The sequence below is a fragment of the Camelina sativa genome, chromosome 19, assembly GCF_030686135.1.
Source record: "Camelina sativa cultivar CO46 ecotype springtype chromosome 19, ASM3068613v1".
NCBI classification, from domain to species: Eukaryota; Viridiplantae; Streptophyta; class Magnoliopsida; order Brassicales; family Brassicaceae; genus Camelina; species Camelina sativa.
Window position 1 is genome coordinate 19,359,889 of NC_141898.1, and position 18,799 is coordinate 19,378,687.

Consider the following 18,799-nt stretch of genomic DNA (forward strand, 5'->3'; position numbering starts at 1 on the left):
ATATTATTAAATAGTATTAAACATTCTTAAAAAATTTATTAAACATTAATCTATGTATTTATTAAACATTCTTAAATTTCTATAAGAATATTATATTATTAAATATTAAGATCTTAAACATGTTCTCCCAATAACTAACTTTTTAACAAAAGTTCTTAACTACTGATCTTACATTATTTTCACAATATTTATACTCTAAGAACACCCTAAACTGATCTCCCTATAAACATGCCCTTACTGTCTTCGGAAATCTTATATAGTTTATAATTTCTAATTTATCAAATTAAGTTTTAACTGAGCAAAATTCTGTTTACAATTTTGACAAGAATATCTTTTTATTTTATTATTAAATTCATTAATGAGAAGTTGAAGAGATAAATAAAACAAAATTCATCTTTTTAAAATATTTTAAGAGAAAAACAATACTCTACTACAGTACTCAAATCGCCAATTACGAGGAGTATCATTTTGAATAATTGTAGCAGCAACATTGTGGTACTGGATGACCTTTAATAGTATAATCACATTGTCCTCCATCATAATGTTGTCTTCTACAGTCCATGTAACATTTCCTATTTCCATAATACTGCGCACATGACTCAATGCAACGAGCATATGGCTGGATCACTGCAATTAGACAACCCAAGTTACATATATGTAAGACATTCGAATAAAATACTTCATCTTTTTATAGCCAAAAAAATAATAATATAATTTTAACAATTCTCTTCAAATGATCAAAGACAATTAAACAAAAACAACTCTACAAATGATCAAAGACAATCGAACAATAGTAGCTAACCAGTTTCTGCCGAAATGTTGTTGTTAGAAAACGAAATTGTCGTTATGACTACAAAGAAAATAGTGACAAATGTTTTCGGGATATCCCTTGTACAATTTCCACTATAATTTTTTTGAGAAAGATAGATTTTTTTTTTTTAAATAGCTTCTTGGTCTTCATCAAAAGCTCTTTTATATGTTTTTTTCTTTTTCTTTCTTTAGTAAAATCTCACATTTCAACAACTATTTTGTATTGATTACCGTTAGTCAATGTTCTATATTTGTTCAGGTTGACTAGAATTTAATATAAGGTTTGACTAAACTTATTATATATCTTAATTATAAATTACAAATATATATATATATATACTGTATTACTTTATTAAATTGAATAATTGATAAATCATGAATGACACATTATATAATTGAGAAAATAATTAATAATTGAAAATTTTGAATTGAATAAGTACGTTTTTAATGTAAAGTACATATTAAACGATCAAATAAAAAATAAATGAAAGTTTTCTCAGCAGTTTTCGGCAGTAAAATTACAACTGCATGTCTGAATGATTTATTGATAACATACGGTTGAATTATACATCACGGAAAAAGAACAAGATCCTTCCGAAAACAAAGCTAGCAAGTAGATGTAAACCTCCGGAGACAGAAATCCCAAAGGGCGGACATAAAAGAAGAACCTTAAAGAAATAGGACAAAAGGCAAATATCGAAAGCTCACAAACGACAGATATGAAAACTCTCCACCACAAGTTTATATCCGAAGAGCATTTACATAGAATATTCAATATTGTGGCGCTGGATAGAGGAAACAAACATGAGCATCAAAGAGGACCCACCATTAGATTGCCTTCAATAGACAAAGCCCGAGGAGGGAACTAAACCAAACTCACACAACCACAACCCCATCAAAAACTAACATAGATAAATAAGAGGATCAAAGCACATATCCTTATTGTAACGCCCATGTCCTACAAAATAATGAAATATTGGATTTTATATCTGGAATTAAAGTGGAGTCGGTTTAATTCTTATTGGTTTATTAAGTTGGTCGATTTATTGATTAAACCAATGGTCGGTTTGGCTTTAATTATCTCGGTTTAGGACCGTTTTCGGGAAGCCTAAGTGATATTGTAAAGGCTTGGACGCCTCTCCTTCTCTATTATAGGTTGGTGATCTTCGTTTCATACAAGAGAGAAAGAAAGAGAAAGAGAAAGAGAGAGAAGTGTGATGTGGTGTGATGCGGTGTGAAGGAGATTAAGAAAAAAGCGGAATCGTCAGGGTTTGGGAGAAAAAGGATTCGACACAGAAAATCTTATCCAAAGGAGATATCTGTTGTTTAGTGGAACTAAGACACAAAGACATCGACATTTTTTCCCAATCCTTAATAATTAATAAATTTTTCAGTTATATTTTTTCCAAATACTAATAATACTTAATTCTTTAATTCTGATATCTTGTTCTTAATAAGAATTTAAGAAAGAGAGTTGGAAACATTTTCATGCATGTTATTTGAAAACGGTATTCTTCTATCTTTGTTAAAAGTTTTTGGTTGTGAGTTCTGGAAAAACCTTATCATTCTGAATTATTACTTACTCATATGCCACAATCACTGCTAATCTTTTTTTTCCTTATTATGAACCCTTTATAATTTTTTGTATTAATTTTCTAAAATTTAGAGAATTGTTTTAGTTATGAGAACTTTTTGGTTAATTTATGGAGTTTTTTTGCTAAATAAGAGATTTTTTTTACTATTAGTGTGGAATTGTTTTGCCTATTTTATTAAAAGGATTTTTTTTCCATTCTACTACATTCTCTTAAAACATTTTCCCAAATACCACATTTTCTTTTTATTTTTAAAACTACCACATTTGAGTTTTAAGGTTGGGATAAGATAACCAATATACCCTTCAGATAAAAAGCATGAGATTTGAGAATATAATGCCTTTCTTATGACACATAAGTGAGTGTATTAATATTGGTCATCATAAAATAAATTCTGTAAATTAATTTTATTTGAGGGACACATAGATTCTCTATAAATTGAATATGTTTCCAGACTTATAGATCCGGTGGAGTAGCATAATACAGTGGACAAAATTAGTTTGGTGGACACAGTATGTTCTATGGACAAGTTGGAAAATATGAACTTTGTCAATTAGCTTGAACTTGTTTATTTGTCAAGTATATTCACTATTGGACAAGTTATAAACGAAACTTGTACTTTAAGCGGAATTGTCCATAGAGAGGTTATGAAGCTACAAACTTTTCTATAAATTTAATAAATAAACAAGTGTTCTAAATGGACAAATTAGGAGAATTTCAACTAGTCCATTAAGTAAAATTGTCTACAAGTCAGCCTCCAAATGATAAACAACTTGTCCATTTGGTGAATAATTATAAAAAGTGGTCCTTAAAAACAAGTAAAGTTAATTAACGAGAAAAAAGAAAAAGAAAACCAAGTAAAATGAGCCCTTTTTTCCTCTCTTTTTTCCGGTTAACTTTAGATCTGAATCGGTTTACTTCTCCAGTTTGTCTTTCCAACGCCAGAGAGAGCCCTTCTAGTCCGGCTTCCTCTCTTAATTGTTATTCTTTTTTCGATCCGAATTTATAGTTGGGTGCTTGGCCATTGCGGTGTAGCGGAGAGATGCTCTGGGTCTGCTGGTTTGAACGGATTTCAAATAGAAGAAGGGAGATGAACAAACACATTCATGAAGGAAAGCAAATTAATGGTATTGCAATGTCGACGTAATTGCTTGGACAACCACTAGTATTAGCACAATCAATCGCCAATTTTTTTGTAGCAAATCAGAACATGTAAAATCAATAAAGAAACTTACTTTACCAGATGTTAGAGTTTAGAAAAACAATAAAATTAGAAAAATCACATGTTCCACAAAAAAAGACGTGAATATTTCTCCATTGTTTATGTTTCTGTTCTCATCTTCATTTTTTCAATTAAAAATATATTTCTAATAAATTATTGCGATATGTATTTGGTGGGAAAGGACATAATAGTCTTCTTCAATTATCTTTGTGGTAGCCAGAATAATGTATTTACAAATGTTGTAGTTGTGTCAAGTTTTAGTAGGAAATGTGGTAGAATTGTTAGTTTTCTCTTGAGGCCTGTTTTATTAATTATAAGGCCTCTTCTATCAATTATAAGGCAGTTTTGCTAATTTTAAGTTTTTGTTTGCTAATTTTGGGGCCTTTTACTAACTATAGATCCATTATTACTTTTAATTTATTAAGTATTTTTTTTAAAAAAATCAGCAAAATGGACCTCTAAAATTTGAGACACAATACAAATGTGTCATAGGAATTGGTGCAGGACCACTGTGAACAGAGACTTTAAATAATTATGCATACTCAATTACTCATTAGTTATCAAACGTGGAAAAGACAATATACCTATGTAACTGAAATCTTAATGTAGAGACATCATGTATGTAAGATGGAACTGTGATGTATTTCTTAACATGTTTTTTTTTTTTTGGTTTTGTTGTAATTGGAATCCTCATGTTGATCTCCAGGCTAGCGAGAGCACATCGCCTTGGTCAAACAAACAAGGTTTTCTTTTCAATGCATCAAACTGCGATTGACTTGCAATATATATCATTCTTTTTCTATATGACTGATTGAGGGCCTATATTGTATTCCTTAGATATTGCTATGGTAAATTATTATCTAAGTAAGACAATATAGACTTATCGGTAACATAGTTAAAACATGAAATTAAAATATTGCAAGTCGATCTCACATTGACACCATGAAAAAGTAACCAATATGATCAAGACAATGAGCCCTAGCCATAGGCTAGAGATTAACATGAGGATTCTAATCACTAAAAACCAATAATACATATCAATAAATACATCATAACCATGACAATTTTAATTCATACTATTTAGTTTTAAAATATTCTCATTAGTTCAAGATGAAGAATTGTTTTAGGCAAAAACCTAAACCAGAAGAAATTGTTGCTACATTAATAAATTTACAACAGAATCAGAAGAAACTTTTGTCTTTTTGACATCAAAAATTAGAAGAAACTATAGAAACATATTGACTGTTATCTAATTCTAGCAAAAATTATTTCAAGTAAACTAAAATAAAAATTGAATCTCGGGATTAAATATATATGTAAAAGAGATAATAATTTGATACAAAATTCAAGATCTAAGACTTGTATTGATTTAAAAACATTACAAATAAGCACACTATAAATTTAAGATTATATGCATATAATGACATGTTAATTACAACAGAATCAGAAGAAACTTTTGTCTTTTTGACATCAAAAATTAGAAGAAACTATAGAAACATATTGACTGTTATCTTATTCTAGCAAAAATTATTTCAAGTAAACTAAAATAAAAATTGAATCTCGGGATTAAATATATATGTAAAAGAGATAATAATTTGATACAAAATTCAAGATCTAAGACTTGTATTGATTTAAAAACATTACAAATAAGCACACTATAAATTTAAGATTATATGCATATAATGACATGTTAATTAATAAGCTATTAAATAAATCTCATCTAAATTCATCAGTTTTACAAATGAAACCATTTACAATATTTAATTTGAAGAACAGTACTCTATAAAAACCTAACTATCGTTAATTATTATATGAATTCGAGATTATCGAAGATACCTTTAAATCTTTCATAAGCTGCCCATTTAGATTTGGAATTGGTTACAAAATTAAAATGTTTCTGATGATTATCATGTTCAATACATAAATTATCTCAATAAACTAAAATAAGAATCGAGATTTAGACTGGAATATATATGAATTAGAGACAATTATTCAATACAAAAATTATAAAAATCAAAGATTTAAGAATTGCATAGATTTAAAAAATTATGGATAAGTACACAATGAATCTAGGAGTTTGTGGAGAATATGTTAATCAGTGATTAAATAAATCTCATCATAATTCAGTTTAACAAATGAAAAAAATACAATACATAATATGAAAAAGAAAAAGAAAAAAACTATCTATCGATTAACAAGTTTATGAATTTGAGATTAGTGAAGATACCTTCAAATTTGTCATGAATGTCCAGATCGGATTTAGAATTCTTAACAAATCTAAAACGTTTTTGAGGACGAGAAGATGACCATCATAAGATAAGATGCCATCTTATCGATTAACAAGTTTATGAATTTGAGAGTAGTGAAGATAGCTTCAAATCTGTCATGAATGTCTAGATCGTATTTAGAATTCTTAACAAATCTGAAAGGTTTTTGACGATGAGAAGATGACCATCACAACATAAGATACCATCTTTTACTAAGATGAATCAAACAGACACAATATTTTAGGTTTATATATCTTTTTTTTTAGAGTTTTCCTAGCTAGGTATCTAAAAATTATTGGGCCTTTCATTTAGACCGCATAATATTAATATTATTCTTTGGGCCGATACATAAATCGATTAGTAATTAAAAAAATATGTTTGACCTCTCAAGTTAATATTCTTTGGGCCGGTACATAATTGTTATCAATTATGAAAACTCGCAGAACCCTGCCTAGAGGATTAATATTAGTATTATCAATCCACTGTTGTTAAACATATTAAATCCTCCATAATCCTGAAAACTTATTAAAATTCAAATCCACAAACTATTTTGAACAACAATGGATTTTAAAGTAGATTTTTAAATCATCAGTTCAATAACAGTGAATTTTAATGAACATTGAATAACATAGGATTTGTAAATTTTACATGAATACACCCCCCCTTGAATTTAGTCCAATATTTTTTTTTTTTTTTTTGTCAACCATTGGGCCACAACATGTCGGCCCATTAGCCTAATCCCTACATTCATAGGGAGCGAGAGCGAGACTCTATCTCTGATATGATGGTGTCTTGTGCATTAAGGACTTACATTTGGCTACTGCACTAAGGTCATTTCACAATATTTTCCTTCTTTATTACTAACTACATTACTAATTTCAAAAATTTCAAACAAAAAAAATCAGTAACTCATTTATAAAACATCACGTTTAAAAGTTAAGGAAGAAAAAAAAGTATCAAAGCATTTATTCAATTTATTAAAATATCACTTGTGCAATTATCCCTTTATGTTTCTATAGTAAAATGTTCTCTCTTTTTTTGGTAGTGCACGGGAAGACAAGATCTGCCCTATATTATTAGAACAATAAAGAAAATATATTACGAAAGGATATGCCTTGCAAACGCAGTTCTCGGACATCATCCCTTCTACAACATTTGTAATAAAATCCAACAATTGGAAACCTAACGGTAAAGTAAACGCATAGTTAGCTAACCCATCACCTAGACGATTAGCTTCTCTATACACATGCGAAATTCGGGCTAATCAGTCCCTTGATAAAAAATCATGGTACAAGCGTACCAGAAATGACAAAGGATGAGAATCACTAACCCATGTCAGTAGAAACCGACTACTAACTCCGAGTCCACCCCCACCTCCAGCTTCTGAATGTTCTTCCCCCAAGCTATATATAAACTGTAGTGGACACCCCATAATTCTGCTAACGGGGCCAAGCATATCCCAATTTTTAGTACAAATCCACCACGCCAACACCCTGTCGTATCACACCACCTGTTGTAGCCAACCTCGGATTGCCATGCGACGCCCCGTCCGTGTTTAGTTTCATCCATTCTTGCGCAGGAGGTTTCCAATCATTCGTTCAACACGCGAAGGTTTCCCAACTCCATCAAGAGCCAACATATGCGCTTTACGATCTTCCTGCACTAAACCTCTCACAAACACTTTATCCCGACAGCGACTAACCTTCCCGAAGATAGACCCACCCCACCATTTCCAAATCCACCAAAATCCCATGGCAAACAACATTGACCAAGCATCCTCCGCTGATCCATCAGCAAATCCCAAATTTGCATACAACCATTCAAGGACCAAACCTTTGAAGAAAGCCTGCCTTATCCGACTGGGTACAACACGCATCCAAAGGCCACCAACAGAAGGACAATCTCTCAGCACATGCATTATGGTCTCTTCACCCCCATTACATATCTGACAAACACTCGTATTACTTAGATGACGACGATACCTCTTTGAATTGGTCATAGTTACTTGATTAGCAACCAGCCAGAGTAAAACCCTGATCCTCTTTGGCGCAACAATATGCCATACACGGTGATAAAACCCTACCATACTCTGCTTAAAAGAAGGATCTGCAACCAACATGGAATATGCAGATTTTACTGTAAATTTCCTGTCCGAGGTTTCACCCCAGGACAACCTATCTCGTGCCCTTGTGAAGTAAGATATTTTCTTAGAATTACGCTAAAAGTAATCTAATAAGTTATTGAATTGTTTTCTAAAGATGGGGTCGGAGGCGAAGGCTTCATATTGCCTAACGTAGGCACGACTCGGGACGCAGATGGATAACTTAATTAGTAATAAATAATATGAATTTTATCTATACTAGTATTTTTGTAGAGTGTTTTGAGAATTAAATATATTATGGAAACTATTAGTATTGAATGCCATTAATTGTTTTATTATTATTGATTTAAAATCATCATGTCATATATAGAACTCGCCATGTCATATAACTCGTCTGTATTATTTAAAAAAATTAATACTTTTAAATATTCATAATTTTAAACTTCTTAAAATTTAAAAATTTACTATATATGATAAATTTACCATATGTGTATATTGAACACACATTTTTATATTAATTGAGTAATATATGTCCGTTTTAAGATTCAAATCACAATATATGCAGAATAAATTTTTATTAACTTTATGTATTATATGATGATTCACAACAATGACAAATTGTGTTAAACAAATATAGTTCTATGGTATATTACAAGTTTAATTCGGATTTATAGTTGAACTATTTAATTTAACTATATATAGTAAATTTTAAACTTTAAAAAAGTTTAAAATATTATAATTGATAAATCTAAACTTAATAAAAAATTTAAAATTATAAATATTTAAACATATTAAATTTTAAAAATAACCACCACCAGCAGTATAGTTTTGTAAATATATCTATTGAATGTTTACTAGCACTTAATAATAAGTTTTTTTTTTGTTCGCAATTAGCTCTTAATAATAATTAAGTTAAGATAATTTGTGAAAGAAAAAAAGAAGTTAAAGATCAATTTTACCACAAACGTTTTTAGCTCTTGAGAAACACCACCACAAACCCCTTTGGTCCGCTCTCTGACACACTCGTCCACAAGTCGCAACCTCCGCCTTGAGATGAGAGCCGCCGTCACCGCCTCCGCCTCAGTCAGTCTTCGCCATCTCTACGGCGGCTTCCCTTGTATTGTCCCCTCTCGTTCTTTTTCCTCCTTACCTTTTCGCTCTCCTCGTCTCTGCATCTTCCGCCGCCGCAACTTCCGCCCTCGCCAACTCTTCCTTAGCCGTACCTACGCCGCAAGCTTCAGTTCTTCTTCAGGTGACAACCACTTCACTCTCATCATCTCCAATTTTTAGGCAGTTTTGTACATTTGCTTAGACGGGTAGTAGTAATCTGTAGGTGCTGATTCGACCTACGACGTTATTGTGGTTGGTGCGGGACATGCTGGGTGCGAAGCGGCCTTAGCCTCTGCTCGATTGGGTGCTAGTACTCTGCTTCTCACATTGAACCTCGATCGAATAGCTTGGCAGGTTCGGAATTTTAATCGTAATTGTGTGTACATACTTGTTAGAATTATGCTGAGATATATTGTTTGTTACCCGTGAAGCCTTGTAATCCAGCAGTAGGCGGACCAGCAAAATCACAATTGGTACATGAAGTTGATGCACTTGGTGGTGATATTGGGAAAGTTGCTGATAGGTAATTGTTTCTAATTTCTTTTCTCAGTGAAACTCTTGCTCTGTGCGGTTGGCAACATATGTATGGATACGCAGATGCTTTATATCTTCCTAGGTGAGGTTTGGGGATTAGCTTTAGAGGATTGTTTTAATCAAACGAATTTTGTTTGACTTGTATCAGAGTTTTGAGAAGGAGATCAAATTGAACGTTTATGACTCTGTCTCAGTGCAATGTCTCTGATGTGGTTTCACTTATCTTCTCGAGCAGTGGTCGTGTCTCATTTTCCTATACTATACAGGCCCCTATTGTTTTATATAGTTTCGAAAAAAAGAACACCCACCCTCCTTTAATTTGTTAACTTATAGGTGTAAATAGAATTACAGATACTGTTTCTTATTTGTCACTGTCGCTGAACACCTTATGATATGTGTTCAAATTTTTACCGCTGATGTTGTATCTTAACAGTGCAGATGTTATTTACAGAAGCGTATTCTAAATGTCTCCAGGGGCCCTGCTGTAAGATCGTTACGTGCTCAGACCGACAAAAGAGAATATGCCATGGAGATGAAAAAGATAGTGGAAAGGTTTGCTGAAGTTTTTACCTGTTGTTTACAGATCTTTTTGGGGTCACAAATTTGACTATTGGGGGTATGCTTTCAAAATTAATTGTTAAGCAGACATAAGATGCCGAAAATTTAAAACTTACTCACAACAAGTTATGGCAAGTATACAATCTTGAATTTGAAGGTCTATATGTTTCTTATTCACAATTATTTATGATTTCTTCTATTCTGGCTAATAACTGTAAAATTTCCTTGGTATGCCAGCACTGAAAATCTCTGTATTAGAGAGGGAATGGTAACAGATATCCTAGTTGGGAAGAATGACAATGTGGAAGGCGTAGCCACATTTTTCGGGATGAACTTTTATGCACCTTCCGTTATTCTCACCACTGGAACCTTTATGAGTGGGAAGATTTGGGTCGGTAAAAAGTCTATGCCAGCTGGAAGAGCTGGCGAGTCAGCTTCACAAGGATTGACAGAGAATTTGCAAAAACTTGGATTTGAAACAGATCGCTTAAAGACTGGTACTCCAGCGCGTGTGGATCGCCGGACTATAGACTTTTCCAATTTGGAGGCTCAACATGGAGACGAAGAGGTATCACTATGCAATTATAAAATTAGGCTATTCAGGATCAATACATGGTTACATGGTTTAAAGCATCTCACTCGGCGAGTAGCCAGCACACAAAAGTCTTTTAAACTTTCTTCCGAGATCAGTTTGACCAAATTCATTGGGCGCTTTAAAAATAATTTTCTCACCAGTGGAACAGTATTTCATTTCTTTCTCTCCTTTTAAATTTGAAGACGCTGAACATTAATTTTCTTTTCCCAGGTCAGCTGGTTTAGTTTTGACCCAGAATTTCATATCGAGAGAGAGCAAATGTGCTGCTACCTAACTCGCACGACAAACTTAACACACCAATTAATCCGAGATAATTTGCATGAGACCCCAACTTATGGTGGATGGGTTGAAGCAAAAGGGCCTAGGTATTGCCCTTCCATTGAGGACAAGGTAAATTCTTGACGTCTTTTGCTTTGTATTATCTCTGTCTTGGACCAAGGGGAAGTTACATTAGACATAGTTGATACAGTTGGTAATGTTTGAGCCAAATACTGGAATCTAACCGTGAGCAGGACCATGAAAATCCAAATTTGCTACACAAAAGTAATTATAAGACTTGTTCCTGTTCCAACATGCAAACATATAGTAGTAAGTCTTTATAAGTAGACGAGAGTTCAGCTGCTACATAATGGATAGCAAAATAGTGTAAGCCTTGAGAGCATGAGTAATCAATAGGGGATGGAACAGATCAGTGGGACTGTTGAATGTTTGGTTGGTTTTGAGGCCTTTGGAAAGACATTGGGAGAGTTTTAGGTTCTCTAGAACAAACCCATTGGTTCCTTGGATTTTTTTTACTTGGTTCAGTAAGTGTAAGTCATTTCTCAAGGAGTAAATAAAGCAGTAATCCAAAAAATTCTCAGTTCTTTGATATTTCTTTGTTTCTACCGTGGATGATGTCACAGTAGCAAATTACATATGCTGATGTCCTGTAAATTGCTCTACATTTTTGTTAATTTTCATTTGCAAAGTCCTGAAGGTCCTTTATATTCTCTTTTCTTGACGGTGATTCTTCTAATTCCGAAAATCAATCTTGCATTTTCTGTTTCTACAGTGCACATAGAATTTGTTGAACTCTTCCTCGTAAACTGCTTTGGATGAACTTTATAAATTCTTATATGACTTTGCTAGTCCTAAAATTCTTATTTTGTTTCAGATTGTTAGGTTCAAAGACAAAGAGTCCCATCAAATATTCCTCGAACCAGAGGGCCGAGACGTTCCTGAGATCTATGTGCAGGTTGATGCATACCTTAATTATGATTTCTCTAGTTGTTATTGTCTTCGGCAGTGAAGCCTAAGGATGAGAAAGGAACCTAGTTTGTCTCTAAATGTTAATATCTACAGCATGTGCTTGTCCAGTAATTTTCTTTACGTATAGTTAGAGCAAGCCTGAAGTTCTTTACTGCTCAGTAGTTTTATGTGAGGTTTTGTAAGTCGAGTTTTCAAGACTAGAGCAAATATATCTTAGCTTGGTTGCTATTTATTAAGTCTTTCAAGGCGTCGTATATATCTTCTTACGGGTGTAATGTCTTTGTTATAACCATCTTTTTCATTGGTTGGTAATTCCATAGGGATTTTCAACTGGCCTGCCAGAGAATCTCCAGCTGCCGCTTCTAAGAAGCTTGCCAGGACTTGAAAATTGCTCCATGCTTAGGCCTGCCTATGCTGTTGAGTATGATTATTTGCCAGCTCATCAGTGTTCCAGGTCCCTTATGACGAAGAAAATTGAAGGTCTTTTTTTCTCTGGTCAGATCAATGGCACAACTGGTTATGAAGAGGCTGCCGCACAGGTGACTGATCTGTACGAGATTTCGATTTCCTTAATGATGGACGTTGTAAATATGGTGGAACCAATCTCTGTTATTTATTTCATATTAGGGTATTTTATCTGGAATCAATGCTGCCAGACACTCGGATGGTAAGAAACACATTGTACTTGAGAGGGAAAGCAGTTATATAGGTACATTGATTGACGATTTAGTCACAAAGGATCTCAGAGAGCCATACCGCATGCTAACAAGGTAAGTTCCATTTCTTTTTCTTGCTCATAATCCTAAGATCTCCTCCATTCTTTATATGTTTCTGAAGTTTTCATTTAAACTTAATGTGATCTTAACTTTTCTTGATATACTGTTCTATGGGGTTGACTTTTAAAACTTCCTTTTTTATTTTTCTGTTCACATGAACATTTTTAGTCTTGTACTTATAGTCTATTACCACTAAAGTTCTTGATCAGTACGTATGTATGTTCACAGTGCAGGATAGTCATATATGTTTTCTTTTTCTCAATGACAGCCGTTCAGAACATCGTCTTCTTCTTCGATTCGATAATGCGGATAGTCGACTCACACCTCTAGGGCGTGAACTTGGATTGATAGATGATAGGCGATGGAAGTTGTACCAAGAGAAGCAAGCAAAGATTTCAGAAGAGAAGAAGAGACTGAAAACTGTTAAGATTTCAGGTTGTCTACCTATTCCATTCCCCCAAACCAGCTAAGTTTTATTTTTAGAACGAGTTTATGCTGTCGATCCTTGCATCCATTTTAACATGGGATAGTTCTTTAGAAAAGCTATGTGGAATGAGAGTATTTACGCAGAAGAAATTTGACAAAATTCCACCAACTTTTTTTGTACTGACTGTAATAACACATGGAGCTCAGTATCTCTCTCTTTAAGCAAACGTACTAAGATTGGCAAAACTGAACACATTGCATAAGTTGATGATGTGTATTGCTTGCAGTTGCTGGAGGTGATTTGGCTGCTGAAGTTTCTAACGTGTCTTCTCAGCCAGTCAAAGAATCTGCAACACTAGACAGTCTACTAAAGAAACCTCATGTCCACTACAAGCTTCTTGAGAAGCATGGCTTTGGAAATGAAACATTATCTAGAATGGAAAAAGAGTGTGTAGAGATCGATATAAAATATGAAGGTTTCATTGTGCGCCAGCAAAACCAACTCCAGCAGGTATGTTCTGTCTGCTACATTGCTCCTTTAAATACATACTCCTTGCCTGCTTGGAGATATGGACATGAATTGAAAAATGCATCCTTAATAGATGGTCCACCAACAACATAGACGACTTCCAGCGGATTTGGATTACTATTCGCTGACAACTCTATCTCATGAAGGGCGTGAAAAACTTTCAAAGGTGTGTTAAAGTAGTTTTTTTAGTAGAATGAGTGTGGTTTATATATAGCTTATCTTCTTATGATGTGAACGATTATAAATTCAGGTGAGACCAGAGACAATCGGGCAGGCAAGTAGAGTAGGCGGAGTCAGTCCTGCTGACATAACAGCTTTGCTCATAACACTAGAATCAAACCGAAGGAGAACTCAAGAGGTAAAGAGAGGAAAAATACTAGAGCATGCCTTGGCAGAATCGAGTCCACAATGGGTAGAAGATAGAGAGCATATGGTTAATGAGTGATTAAGAAGTTGTACAGGTTAGCATCAACAACTCTCCAAGATTGTACAACCTTGATTATGATTTTGATCTACCGCCATTCTCTCGAATGGCCAAAAAAATATTTACTTTTTTTACTTTTGTGTAACCTCGTGGCTGATTTTTTTTTTGTATGATTCTTTCTGCTTATACGGTTCAAACTCCTCATCGTTATCAACGTACTAATAAAATAAAGGGCACGAAAAAAAGATTAAAGAGGAAGAACTTGTATGAAAATTGTTAATGGAAGATGATGAAATTTTTCTAATTTTTTTTGTTTCCTATCTCTAGCCTACACAACCAACCCTTCTTCACCTTCGATCGATTCATTTTGGGGCTAAATGGGCCAAGCACTGGAGGGTTCAGCCCAACTCAATAAACCCGACCCGAATTCATAATCTTAAAAATACCCGACCCAACTTGGAAAAAATCTCCCACATAACGGTTCATGGCATAATTTGCAAATTTTGTTAACACAGTCAGTCGCCAAAATGATGCTGCTGAAGCAAATATCACCGGCGTTTCAACTCCGCCGCCGTCTCTCCACCCTCTCTACCGACGGTTTCACTCTCAATCTCCCAAAACTCGAACCATCCTCCGACGCCGAATTAATCTCCCAAATGCTTATAACAAACCACAACCCATTCCACTTCATGGAATCATCTCTACAGCTCAACGGCATCTCACTCTCTCCCGACCTAATCCACCAAACCCTCCTCCGTCTCCGTCACAATTCCAAAATCGCCCTCTCCTTCTTCCAGTATCTACGCTCCTTACCTTCTCCTTCAACACCAACACCAACCTCCTTCAATCTCATCATCGATATCCTCGGACGCGTTCGTCAGTTCGACGTCGTTCGACAACTCATCTTGGAGATGGATCAAACCTCTCCTGAGACGTTTCTAACCCTAACCAAACGGTTAATCGCCGCGGGGCTTACGCGTCAAGCGCTTCGTGCTTTCGACGATGCGCCTTGTTTCCTCGAGAACCGTCGTTTCGGTGTTGTCGAGTTCGGGTTTCTTCTCGATACGCTTTGTAAGTACGGTTACACGAAGATGGCTGTTGGGGTTTTTAATGAAAGGAAAGAAGAGTTTGGGTGTGATGAGAAGATTTATACGATTTTGATTGCTGGTTGGTGTAAGCTTAGGAGGATTGATATGGCGGAGAAGTTTTTAGCGGAGATGATTGAGTCTGGGATTGAACCGAACGTTGTCACGTATAATGTTTTGCTCAATGGGATTTGTCGGACGGCAAGTTTGCATCCGGAAGAAAGGTTCGAGAGGAATGTGAGGAATGCAGAGAAGGTGTTCGATGAAATGCGTCAGAGAGGGATTGAGCCTGATGTTACGAGTTTTTCCATCGTGCTTCATATGTATAGCCGAGCTCATAAGTCTGAGCTGACGTTGGATAAGTTGAAGCTGATGAAGGCGAAAGGGATCAGTCCGACGATTGAAACATACACTTCGGTTGTTAAATGTCTCTGTTCTTGTGGGAGATTGGAGGAAGCGGAAGAGTTGCTTGAAACAATGGTGGAAACTGGGATAAGCCCGTCTTCTGCGACATACAATTGTTTTTTCAAAGAATACAAAGGGAGGAAAGATGCTAAAGGGGCAATGAATCTGTACAGGAAGATGAAGAATGGATTGTGTAAACCAAGTACGCAGACGTATAATGTATTGTTGGGGACGTTTATCAATTTGGGGAAGATGGAGACTGTGAAAGAGATATGGGATGATCTGAAAGCAAGTGAAACTGGTCCGGATTTGGACTCGTATACGTCATTGATTCATGGGTTGTGTAGTACGGAGAAATGGAAGGAGGCTTGTGGGTATTTTGTGGAGATGATAGAGAAGGGTTACTTGCCACAAAAGCTAACGTTTGAGACATTGTATAAAGGATTAATACAGTCTAATAAGTTGAGGACTTGGAGGAGGTTGAAGAAGAAACTCGACGAGGAATCTATCACATTTGGCTCTGAGTTTCAGAGATATCCTTTTGAGCCTTACAAGAGATGAAGTATACTGGCAAATGTAAAAGACATTGAGTCAAAATCTGATTTCTTGTCTTTCTCATTTTGTAGTAAAAAAAAAAAGATTGAGTTTCTTTAGATTTAATAGGAGGATGTTACCGTGTAATCTATATTTTGGTGTATTTGCAATTAATTAATAGAAGTTGTTATTGAATTTATGTGGGTTAAATTTTAGAGTAATAATAAGTATGTGTATTTTTGAAATAAAATGTACTATAATTAAACTCAGAATTTCTCAAATAATTATAGAAATTCCAGAAATTTCTCCCATGTCTGATGGTGTTAATGATTTTTTTTTTTATCTATGTTCTTGAAGATAGTATACGGGGGAACAAATTGCAAAGACAACGACCTGAGCTACAAATTTCCGGAGCGTAGAAGGAGACGTGTACGTCTTTCCTCTTCTGCCTCGACTTGATTAATTCATTCCAACTTCTAAAATCAGTCGATGCATGTCAACTTCAGTCTTTGGAGAGCTAGGTTCCAGATGACAACATTGAAATCACAAGCCAGCAGAAGATGATCTCTTGCTTCTGTAGATTCTTGACACAAGCAACACAACGGATAAATCTGTTGGGGCAACTAATCTCGATCGTGTGGGGCAGTCTATCCAGCTGGGAAACCCACAAGTTATACGCATTTCGAGGTGTTGCACCCTTGAACCAGAACGAAGAAGCTCAAGCCTTCTCCACGTCTTTATGCCTTAGCACATTCCAAGTATCGAGGACAAGGGGGCCCGTCGCGGTTATAGTTTTATTTCGGTTGCGGCATTGGCAAGGGTTTAGCAACTAGTTTCCATTCTCCCACTTTAGTTCGACAAAGTTTCACGGCATTATGTACTGCACCTAGTCCGTAAAAGTAAATTAAAGCCCGGCTGCAACAAAGAGGAAAAGAAATAAGAAAGCTGAGAAACAAAAATACACAAATAATTGGAGGAAGAAGCCACAAACAAACCTTTTGAGAACAAAAACATCAGTGATCAGTCCACATGAAGAGGAAAAAAAAAACGAAAGAAAAGAACCAATATAATTTACTCGTGTGTGCAAAAGTATGCGACCCTAGTAGCAGAACAACAATAGAAGACCTGTTTTAAGAAACAAGAACCAAGTTGTTACCTAGCTAGGCACTATTTAACTTGAGCGATTTCACAACTGGTAAAGGAGAAGCCACAAACCTCTGGACAGCCATCTTTTTCAGGGTCTCTGCAAACCATAACATGATGAACTTCTCCACATGCTTTGAAATGATTTTTTAACGCTAGCTCTATGGGTATCAAGACGAGGAAGCGAAGTGTCGTATCCCTCAACGCTAATCTTAATCCTAATTTTCCAGGAGATCAACTATATTATCAGAAACAATTATAAGAACACATGCATGGATCTTTCTGTGACAGTAAATTGAATCCCAAATCAGATCTCACCGAGAGAACGAGAAAAGGGCAAATTAAAGGCTAAGAGAAGGTTACAAAGGAAGAAGAACCAACTCAGAGAACTAAGATTTGATTATGTATGATGTTTGATGATGAACAATCGTACATAGAGTGAGAGAGAAGAAGATATAATTGTTATTTGGTTGATTGATTCTCACTAACGAGAAAGGATTACGGGGGGTGTATTCAACCTGACATTTTAGGTGATTTGTGTAAAAGTTACAAATCATATGTTATTCAATCATGGATTTTAAAAGGTCTCATGATATCTATTGTTATTCAACTGATGATTTAAAAATCTACTTTGAAATCCACAGTTATTCAAAACAGTTTGTGGATTTGGATTTTAATAAGTTTTAGGGATTCTCGAGGATTTTGGAAGATTTTGGAGGATTTGTTTAGTTAAAAATAAAGAAATACAAATCTAATGGTTTTAGGTGGGATTTGAAAGAATTTTACCATAAATCATATCAACTCCCCTAAAATCTATCAAAATTCCAAATTTTCTAAATCCCATCAAATCCTCCAAAATCATTGTTTCAATACACCCCCTACATATAAGGGTAAATTTGCAAAGTAGTACATTTTTAAAACATAATAGGGTTTTTAGTACAATTACTATTTATAATTAGAAAAATAGGTGGGTTTTACTATTTGTGTAATAGAAAGGATGTGAGATAGATGATAAAGTGGGGTAGAGTGTAGTGGTGTGAAATTACAAAAGGGTAGTTGCATCCGTACATCTCATTTAGTGTACGGAAATACAAAAATATAAATATTTTTATTTTATTTATATTTAATATATTTTATATCAACTGTACGGATGAAATATGTATATTAATATACATATGTATACTAAATGACTTGTACACCTTAAAATGTATGTATTAATATTCATCTGTACACTTGATAAATTGTACGGATTACATCCGTACAGTTACTAAGTTGTACGGATAAAAATTTATGAAATTTATTTTACATAATAAAAACAAATCTTTAAAAAAAATAGATATCAAATAGTAGATGCAAAAATATAGAATTTTATATAGCTAAAAATTTTAGAAAACAAAATTTATATTGATTCTTATTTTAATTACTAGATTAAAGGGGTAA

At 34.4% G+C, this 18,799-nt stretch overlaps 1 protein-coding gene and 1 pseudogene across 6 annotated transcripts; both read left to right on the plus strand.

The window, feature by feature from the left end:
• Window positions 1-8,802: 8,802 nt before the first annotated feature.
• On the plus strand, window positions 8,803-14,496 carry LOC104766625 (uncharacterized). Of its 5 annotated transcripts, none has more exons than XR_015590912.1 (13): window positions 8,803-9,244; window positions 9,326-9,456; window positions 9,534-9,625; window positions 10,111-10,188; window positions 10,432-10,762; window positions 11,000-11,179; window positions 11,943-12,023; window positions 12,358-12,576; window positions 12,665-12,807; window positions 13,042-13,248; window positions 13,527-13,750; window positions 13,842-13,934; window positions 14,019-14,496. XR_015590912.1 is itself a non-coding variant. In XM_087501648.1 (13 exons), the coding sequence occupies exons 1-13, from the start codon at window positions 9,046-9,048 to the stop codon at window positions 14,211-14,213; spliced, it is 2,133 nt and encodes a 710-aa protein (XP_087357774.1). In that variant the 5' UTR covers window positions 8,803-9,045; the 3' UTR covers window positions 14,214-14,496. The 5 variants fall into 5 exon arrangements, 3 of the variants coding, with proteins under 3 accessions (XP_087357774.1, XP_087357773.1, XP_087357775.1); XM_087501648.1 differs by having other exon boundaries at window positions 13,082-13,248; XM_087501647.1 differs by having other exon boundaries at window positions 8,924-9,244; window positions 10,075-10,188; window positions 13,082-13,248.
• A 169-nt stretch (window positions 14,497-14,665) lies between these two features.
• On the plus strand, window positions 14,666-16,411 carry LOC104766623 (pentatricopeptide repeat-containing protein At2g13420, mitochondrial pseudogene; annotated as a pseudogene). Its single transcript, XR_015590913.1, has one exon. The product of XR_015590913.1 is annotated as a pentatricopeptide repeat-containing protein At2g13420, mitochondrial pseudogene (transcript).
• Window positions 16,412-18,799: the final 2,388 nt, after the last annotated feature.

Bases quoted from the DNA above. Each gene is read 5' to 3' on its own strand.
- LOC104766625 (XM_087501647.1), top strand. From the start codon at position 9,046: ATGAGAGCCGCCGTCACCGCCTCCGCCTCAGTCAGTCTTCGCCATCTC. The intron at 9,245-9,325 runs GTGACAACCACT...AGTAATCTGTAG, and splicing joins AAGCTTCAGTTCTTCTTCAG to GTGCTGATTCGACCTACGAC. The intron at 9,457-9,533 runs GTTCGGAATTTT...TTACCCGTGAAG, and splicing joins TCGATCGAATAGCTTGGCAG to CCTTGTAATCCAGCAGTAGG.